This window comes from Orycteropus afer, unplaced genomic scaffold (genome assembly GCF_000298275.1).
Source record: "Orycteropus afer afer isolate SDZICR_OR568_19922 unplaced genomic scaffold, OryAfe1.0 scaffold00032, whole genome shotgun sequence".
NCBI classification, from domain to species: domain Eukaryota; kingdom Metazoa; phylum Chordata; class Mammalia; order Tubulidentata; family Orycteropodidae; genus Orycteropus; species Orycteropus afer.
Genome location: NW_006921619.1, coordinates 10,383,598 through 10,393,197, shown reverse-complemented (window position 1 = coordinate 10,393,197; position 9,600 = coordinate 10,383,598). Strand labels below are relative to the sequence as shown.

Sequence of the window (9,600 nt, the reverse complement as noted above, 5' to 3'; positions counted from 1 at the left end):
AAAGACTTTTGCCTGTGTTTTATAGACTATGCAAAGGCATTCACAGTGTGGATGTAAAAATTATGGATAACATTGTGAAGAGTGGGAATTTCAAAACACTTCATTGTGCTCCTGAGGAAACTACATAGACCAAGAGACACTCATTTGAACAGAGCAAGTGGATACTGCGTGGTTTAAAATCAGAAAAGGCATGCACCAGTGTTGTATCCTTTCACTATATTTATACAACCTGTGTGCTAAGCAAATAATCTGAGAAGCTGGACTGTATGAAGAACATGGCAGCAGGACTGGAAGAAGACTCATTAACAACCTGTAATATGCATGCAGATCACAACTATCGTGGTTGCTGAAAGTGAAGATGACTCAAAGTGCTTACTGATGAAATCATAGACTAGCTGTCACAAATGGATGGATTTACTTCTGGATTCTCAATCCTGTGCCATGGGCCTACGCTCTGTCCTTGTACCAGTACTAGGCTATTTTGACTACTGCAGCTGTATAGTAAATTCTGAAATCAGGAAGTGGGAAACCTCCTATTTCATGCTTCTTTGATAATACTTTAGCTTTTGGGGGCCTGCTACTCCTTTAAAGGCACATGCACTTCTGCGTTGACCCTTTCCTATCTCTAACCCTTGGCAATCACTGTTTCTCTTCATGTACATAATTCCGTCATTTCAAGAATGTTATAGAAATGGAGTGTATGTAATTTTTTGAGATTGGTTGCTTTTCACTCAGCAAAATTCCCTTAATATCCATCCAAGTTGTTGCATATATTAATAGTTTGTTATTCTTTATTGGTGAGTACTATACCAAGTGTAGATATACCTCAGTTTGACCCTTGATCTGTTGAAGGGAACTTGGGTAGTTTCCAGTTTTGGAGCATGATGAATAAAACTGTTATGAACGTTTGTGTACATGTTTTTGTGTGACCTTAAATATTTATTTCTCTGGGATAAATTCCCAAGAGTGAAAATGCAGGGTCATATGATAAGTGCATGTTTGGTTTTATAAGAAACTGCCAAACTATTTTCCAGAGTGACTGTACCATTTTGCATTTCCACCAGCAATGTATGCATGATCCAGTTTCTCCACATCCTCCTAGTATTTGATGGTTTTAATTTGTAGTTCCCTGATGTCTAATGATGTTGAACATCTTTTAATGTGATAATTCTGGATTTAAACCCTAGCTTAGGCAGTATATTCCTAGTTGTGTGCTCCTTTGGGCAAAGTATTTAACCTCTGTCTGTCTCAGCTTTTTATCTCCTGAGTAAGGAGAACAATATGCTTCTGTGGAATGTGGGCAAAATTAAACAAGTTCATATATACATGTGCTTCACTCAAAGATGATGTTCAACAAATTTTTGTTAAATGAATGACCTGCTAGTGTTTTCACTTATGTGGCCTGTTAGATGACTGAGTGCAGGCTTTTCCCTTAATGTGACCTGTTGGATGGATGATCTGTCAACACAGCCAGAGATGCTGGAGGAGAAGTAGATTTGACTACGGACATGTTGAGTTGACTGTTGGATGTTGGGAAGTTGAGCTGCTTCTAGAACATTCTGGTGGACATGCCCTACAGACAGCTGGACATATGAATCTTTTATTCACAAGAGAGAAATCTGGGCTGGAGATATTGCATGTAGAATTCTGAGAGTGGAAAAGATTTTCAATGGAGGGCATCTGAACTAGACTTGGGACTTGAAGATGGATCTCTGAGAAATGCCAACATTAACTAACAGAGCAGGAAGTGCTTGTTAATTTCTAATATGGTATATTTAGGGGATGATATTTAGTTGGAACCAGGGTTTTAATGATGAGTTTCCATTAAAAAAATACTATATAATGAACTGTCATTTTTGCATATCAAAAAACTAAATCTTGAAAGACTATTAGGGACCTAACTCCCCTCCTCAACCTTGGCATCATCATACACATAAACATTTTTAGGTTGGTGCACAGTCTTCACAAGTAATTTTTATTGTACAATGTCTATCAAATGAATACACAACAGTTCGCCATTCTAATAAGAAGATGGGGGTGGAGGAAGAGGAACTCATTGATGAGGCCCTGGAGGAAATGACACTGAGGTAAGGGAATAACAGGTAAAATTCACTGAATATTTGCCATATGCTTACTTCGCTCATTCATTCCTTACTTAACCTATGCCACAGCCCTCTGAGGTATGCGATACTACCCCCTCTCCATAAAAGGGGAGGGAGGTGAGTAATTTAGCAGATGGTCTGAAGTCACTTGGTATTTTGAATTTAGGATAATTTGAGTGACATACTTAAGGTTTTTGAACTTTTGTATATGTAGGTTATAATTTTTAAGACCACCAGTTGCTGTTGAATCAACTCCAACTCATGATGACCCCAGGTATGTCAGACTAGAACTGTGCTTCATAGGCTTTCTAGTGGCTGTTTTTTCAGAAGTAGATTGCCAGACATTTCTTCTGAGGTACCTCTGGGCAGACTCAAACAACCAACTTTTGGTTAGCAGCCAAGTGTATTAACTATTTGCACCAAGTGTTAACTTAAAAACACTCATATGTACTTACATTATTACTATGGGGTTGTTATTAGCTGCCACTGGGTCAACTCTGCTCATAGCCAACTTATGTACAACAGAATGAAATTTGCATCCTCCCCACAATTGCCATCATATTCAATTTCACTGAATATCTTACAGATCATTTATTACTGTAGAAATTACAGTGCTGGAGAAATTTAGAAAAGGAAGAATATTCATAAATCCCACCAGCATTGTTACCATGCTAATACACTTAAGTTTTTCTCTAAGCATGTTTTTAAGTAGTTTTAATCATAGTGCAGTGTATATAATTTTGCATTTTGTTTTTCTCTTTAATGATAACATATTTTTAATGTGATAAACATTTTTAAGTTGTGCATAGCACAACTAGTTTTTATTGCTGTACAATTTGCATCAAGTGAATACACACAATAGTTAGTCATTCCCCTATAACAATAGGAAATATTTTTACTTTTCCTTTTCAATGTGGGAGCACTGTGGGATGCTGTAGCCTTGATTTCCTCTCTTTTCATCTCCTACCACCACCCTCCCATCTCCTTTCTAGGTAGGCATCAGGGAAGATTAAAGGAAGTTACTAGTGCCTAAGGCACTTGACTGCTCACCAGAAGGCTGGCGGTTCAAACCCACCAGCCACTCCTCGGAAGGAAGGTTGGGCAATCCTACTTCCATAGTGATACTGCCTCGGAAACCCAAGGAGGGGTCGCTATGAGTCGGGGCCGACTCGACGGCAAACAACAACAACAACAGTAGAACTTACTTGCTTGGACCCAACCAGTAAGAAGTAGTCTATCACAACTTTAAAAGGGAGCATGCTCTTCCCTGACAGGCTCTGTCTGCCTTCTTTCTCCTCTTCACCTAATTCTTGCTCAATTTTTGGCTATCAAGGAGACTTTTGACTCCCAGACCAGGTAAGGTCTCCCTGTTACAGGCTAGTATAGCTTTTGGTCTTCTCCTTAGTAGTATTTATGACACTGTGGAAGGATAGAGGCTCTTTCTTATTCACTCTTCTGTCCCTAGTACTTTGCACAGGGCCTGTTACTTGGTAGGTGTTCAATAAATTCTGGCTCAATAAATGTGTGATTCAATACATGCTATAGTGATTGTATTGCTGGTATTGTTGTAATAGTCAGTTGCCCTTGAGTCAGTTCCAACTCAATGACAACTTTGCTAACTGTGCTCTATAGAGTTTTCAATGACTGACACTTTGGAAATAGATTGACAGGTCTTTCTTCCAAGGTGTCTCTAGGGACTTGATTCTCCAGCCTTTCGGTTAGCAGCCAAGCGTGCTTATGGTTTGCCCTACCCAAGGACTCCTGCATTGCTACACCCATTGTCATCGAGTTGATTCCAACTCATTATCTCTTGTATGGTTTTAAATTTGTTTAACTTTTTTTTTTTTTTTTGTATATTGTATTCCTAAGCTATTTGAAAGAAGGTGTGGTGGCATAGTGCCTAAGACATTTGTCTACTAACCAAAAAGTTGGCAGTTCAAACCCACCAGCCCACTCCACAGAAAGAAGATGTGACAAGCTACTTCTGTAAGGATTTACTGCCTCAGAAACACAATGGGGGTTGCTATGAGTTGGAACTGACTTGCGGGCAGTGAGTTTTTTTGAAGCTATTTAATGATAGGTTTCATGTCTTATACTTTTCATGATTTATCAATTTATTTGTTTTCCCTTTTTCATTTCACCTAAAAAATCAATAACCACCACTTATTAAATGCCTATTGTACACCAGGAGCTGTGCTTGTGGTACATAAATATTTTGTTTTCCAGGAATATCTCTTCCACTAGGAGAGATTATTGTTGCGTAACATGTCGTTGAGTTGTGTCCAACTCCTAGTGACTGCTCATTGCGTTTCCAAGGCAGAATCACTATGGAGGTAGATTGGCCAAACTTCCTTCCGAGGAGTGCCTGGTGGGTTTGAACCACCAACCTTGTGGTTAGCAGTCAAATGCCTTAGGCACCACACCACAAAGTGATATAGGGAGTTTGATTCTAGGGTTTTTAGTTTGGTTGACTAAGTAGAATACTGTATTCTTGACTTAAATGGGGAAAATGAGGAGAAGCAGACTTGGAAAGAGAGGTACAGAATTCAGTTTGTGGTAGTATTTGGATGGATCCATCCAGTCCTGGAGTTCAGGAGACAGATCTGGGCCAGATACACAAATTTAAGAGACTTTGGTATATTGGTGATGGTTGAAGCTGAGGCAGTAGATTAGAGTGACCATGTGGAATTTATAGAGAAAGATAAAGCCAAAAAAGAGAAATGTGGAGATTATCAGCCTCTGCGTGGAGGATGAAAGAAGAGAAAGATGAGAAGAAATAAGAGTAGAATGGGCATCAATATAGGCAGAGAATCTGGAAGACGTGTTACAAAGTCTACTTGAAGTTTCAAGAAAGAGGGGGTCAGTATTGCCAGATGCTTCAAAAAGGGAAAACAAATCTGAATGGAAATGCTTCCTTTGAATTTAGCAATAAGGAAGTCATTGGGGAATATGAACTGTGTTATGAAAAAACAGATGTGCTCACATTACAGTGAGTTGAGAAGTGAATAGGAGGTAAGGAAGTGGAGAGCACTGGTATAATCCACTCTTTGAAGAACTGAAAGAGTGGAGAGAGAAAGGGAACGGTAGCTAAAGGGACTCAGAAAATCTAGGGTCTTCCACATCCTTTTTGAGTATAGGTGGATGTGAGGGAAAATCCCCTGCATGGGGCTCTGCACCCAGATCCATTCTTCACTTTCACTGCTGTCTCTGTCTTCAGGGGCTGACTCCTGAGGGTTGAATAACCCAGGCTCCCTCGTGGGATAGTTCACTACTGAATTCAAATATCCAGTGAGGGTAGGAGACTGGAGGGAGGAGGGAAGTCTGAGTGTTCACTCCCTGCTCCTCCCTGCTTCAGCAGCTCTGACGGTGGCTGTCTCCCTCCACCGCTCCAAGCTCCTACTGGACTTGAGTTCACCTGTCTTTTCAGGCCCAGAGCAGTAACAACTTCCTGCTGTTGCTGTTGTCCGAGTACCTCAGCATTTCTTGTCGTTCCTTCAGCCTGGTCCACAAGGCTTCATTACAAGCCCCTTCACTAAGAGACTTTTCAGTTGAACCTTCCAAGTGCAATTCTGTTTCTTGCAGCCCCTCACAGAAAAGGGTTGAAGACATTACATGACACCCCACATGGTCATTTCTCCTTAAAGAGAGGAGAGTAACAGCCTGTGAGTAGTGACTACTGCTCTTAAGCAAATTATGCCACAGCCTATGTGCCTCTTCCAAGAAATAGCTGCAAAAATGGAGGACAAAAGGCAACTTTTACAAGTTCTCAGTAAAAATGTCAAAAGTCTTATCTTTTATATGTATGAATATATGTGTGTGTATGTATTTTTTGAGGGAAAATATGTACAATTGTTTTTAAAGTAATAAAAAAATGCTTATCATTGAATGCCATCATAGGCCTTTAACATCTGCCCTGAGAGAAATTTTAAAAGATTTTAAAAATTGACCAGTTGCAACTGTTGCTGTCTTATGGCCCCACTGGGCTTAGCATGGCACAGGCAAACTTCTCTCTCATGTGCCCCCACCTCTAAGGCAGTGTGCCAGTTCTAAGACGCAGAGATCTGGGGCAGGAAGAAAGAGAGAGAGGGGTGTAAACAGCTCAGGCAATGCCCAGAAAATACTTGATGACACACTAAAGAAGCGAGAATGTCCAGACTTCCTCTCTCGTACTTTGGTTATGTTATCAGAAAGGATCATTCCCTAGAGAAGGCTGTCATGCTTGGTAAAACAGAGGGTCCACGAAGAAGGGAAAGACCCTCAACAACACGAAGAAGGGAAAGACCCTCAACAAGATGGAGTGACACAGTGGCTGCAGCGACGGGCTAAAGTATTGCAAAGATTGTGAGGATGCTTCAGGAGAGGGCCAGTGTTTTGTTGTGTTGTAAATAGGGTTGCTATGACTTGAAACTGACTCGGCACCTTGCAACAATATCAGCATACAGAGTAAACCTCTTGACTGGGTCTCAGTTTCTTATATATCTTGGCTTTAGAGAAGGTATCTTCAAACATAGCTTTAATACAGAGAGCTTTTATATTTCTAAGCTGAAAGGATAAAAATCTTTTATAAGCAACAGGTTGGAGACACAGACAGGCATCTCTCCCTGGCATGAGGCCTTGGGCAACCCAGTCCACAAGGGGAGGGTTAGTCAACTTCCCCACTCCAAGCCAACATGACTGATACCAAGATGACTCAAAGGTAACATTTATTAGCCACTCTCAGTGTGTGAACTCTCCATCTCTCTGGCCCTTGCCCACAGCCTGTCCTCTCACGCAGGACACCCTTTGCTTGGGGAAGCCTCATGGTGGAGTAACAAGAGGGCTGGTGTTCTGAGCTGGCCCTGGGCACTCTACAGGGTGCTTCAGTGTTTTGGGGAAGGGAAGGACAAGTAATTTCTTCTCTTTGGGCCCCAGGAAGAGGAAGGAGATATCCAGGGCTTCTCCCTGGGGATTGGTGGTCAGGTCCAGCTGCACAGGGAAGGCCTCATGGGGGCCCATTGCCTGGGAATCCCCAGGTTTCTCATCATCCAAGTCAGGGAGGTACTGGACCGATCCTTTGGGCACAGCCTCTGAGGGTACATTGCTGGGAGCCGGGCCTTTCCACTGGGGCTCTTCCACCTTGGGGAGGTTCGCAGGCCCCTGGGTAGCAGCAGGGTTTGCTTCTCCAGGAGCAGGAGCCTGAAATGGAACACTTTTTACAAGCAGAGTTACTTAGGGAAAGCCCTGCCATGCCTGGTATCAAGCTGAGCTGTTCTGTGCCTTTCTGATGGTATGGTTCAAAGGGAGACCTTCTAAAGGACCATGTCTCCTGTTTAAAGGCCAAAAAAGCAAAAGAATGATAAAGGCAAGAGGTCTTCTAGAGCAGCAGAAAGTACTGCCAGTCTCACATATTGCAGAGATGAGCAAAAGTACACAGAGATTAAGTGACTTATTCAAAATCCCCAATGAGCTGATGTCCTTGCTCCTACTGTGGTCCCAATAGCCACGTTTTACTAACTGTTTATCCTGTGCCAGGGTTTATGCAGCACCCTTCAGCCAAGCCTTCCCATTGGTTTCTCACAGGGATCTGAATACGTTAAGCATTTCAAACCCATTCTATAGATGAGGCAACCGAGACTCAGAGAGGTAAGTACTGACCCTGATCACACAGCTCACAGTTGGCAGAGCAGGACTGAAACCCAGGTTGCCTGTGTCAACTGCCCTGTCAGCTCTACCAGGATGCCCCCTAATAAGGACTCCATACATACTTCTGGAAAGGGATTGAATGTTTCTGTTTCAGATAAATTCTTCCTACAGTTCTGAGCAAGGTTTGTCTGGGACACTGAATTTAATGTCCCAGAGGCATGTTGCAGCCAAGCCAGAAGGCCCTTGTGTCTGAATTGCTCTTCCTTACTGTGCAGGACCACACAGTGGCTACAACAAAGTGAGACAAGTCTTTGACTAACCCTAGTAAAGTGGAAATAGTGGGTCTTCGTGAAACAAAAGGAGAGAGTGAGGTAGGAGCAGCTGAAATACAAATAATTTCTCTTTTCTTCACAGAAACACAATAATCAGATTGAAAAAGTACCTGTGATTCAAAGAAGTCACAAGCCACTGAGATAAATTTATCTTCATCTCTTTGATTCAGAGAACCTCTACAAAGACCAACGGGCTAAAAGAAAGAAAAGATACAATGTCAAGTAAGCATTTAAGACTATCATTTTTGCTACTGTGTTAGTTGCCATTGAGTTGATTTCAACTCATGGTGGTTCCCTGTGAAATGATCATAAATAAAAGTCAACTTTCTTTCTTCTCTGTAGACAAACAGCCGATCAACATTCAGGATACTGAAATAAAATATTGTCTCAATTTCTAAAGAAGTGCTCCTAAGCATAACTTAGAACTTGCACATAAAAATTACTTAAAATATAGCTACCCAGATTGCTTGAATATCACCCTACCACCCTTTTCCAGACCATTATCAGAAAAAACTAGAAATTCCTAAAACTGAAATATCCATTCAAGTACTTCCTCACCAAGTCAAATAGGGGAGAGGCTCCAAGAGAACCCTCTGAAGAGACTGCAGATAACTGCATCAAGTACAGTCTATCTACTCCCACCCCAATTAGGAATTGCCAAATTGCTGAAATTTGCCTACCAGGTGCTGATACAAAAGTGGACAACAAAGGGACAGTTTGCGTATGGGCTTGATATGTGAAACCTAGAGCACAGGGAAATATATGACTGTGGAGATTGGTGTCTGATTCTCTCTGTAGAATTCTGAGGATGAGATCCTCACTAAAGCAGCTGACCATGGCAGATTAAGGACAGAGGGCAGTGATAAGAAAGCCTTCTTGCATCACTTGGTTTAGGAAGAATATTTGAAAATTGCATAGGACAAGCCAATGTCATAGGTAGGGTTCTTTTATGGCAAACATCCAAGGGGTAACCTTCCAGGAAAGGGGCATTTAATAGAAAGCATCTGTGGGGGTTCCAAAGAGTCATCTAGAGGATACAGCACTCCTCTAGGAAAGGCCCTGTGGATGAACCTACACATGTGCCACTCGATAGAAGCAGCATTGGAGCTGGTCTCACAGTGACCAGTGTTGGCCAAGAGAAAACTGCGATTTCAAGTCCAGTTATGTAAAATGACTTTGCACTCTTTTTTTGGAATCCTTTCTCCTTCTTCCCAAACCTCTAAGAGCCAGAATTAAGCAAGAGAGGGCTGGAGCAAGAGAAGAAATGAAAGAATAGACCTTGATCTTTACCTGGGTCCTTAGCTCCAGGCTTGAAGTACAGCAAGGAAGAAGCTTTGAATTGGATATAAAATAGAATTTTTTATTCAGAATTGACTAAACAGAACATTTTCATACCTAGAAGTCTTAATAAATTAAGTTATATTGTTGTTGTTGTTGTTAAGTGCCGTCGAGTCATTTCCGACTCATAGCGACCCCATGCACAGCAGAACGAAACACTGCCCGATCCCGTGCCAACCCCACAATCCCTGCTATACTTGAGCTCA

General features: G+C 41.7%; 1 protein-coding gene across 1 annotated transcript in view; it reads right to left on the bottom strand.

The window, feature by feature from the left end:
- Positions 1–6,899: 6,899 nt before the first annotated feature.
- The window catches only part of FETUB (fetuin B), a 12,536-nt gene continuing 9,835 nt past the window's right edge, over positions 6,900–9,600 (bottom strand). Inside the window, exons 6-7 of the mRNA XM_007935981.1 lie at positions 8,167–8,250; positions 6,900–7,277 (exon numbers count right to left, since the gene is read on the bottom strand). Coding sequence (XP_007934172.1) covers positions 6,900–7,277; positions 8,167–8,250 — 462 coding nt within the window. The remainder of the gene's footprint in view (positions 7,278–8,166; positions 8,251–9,600) is intronic.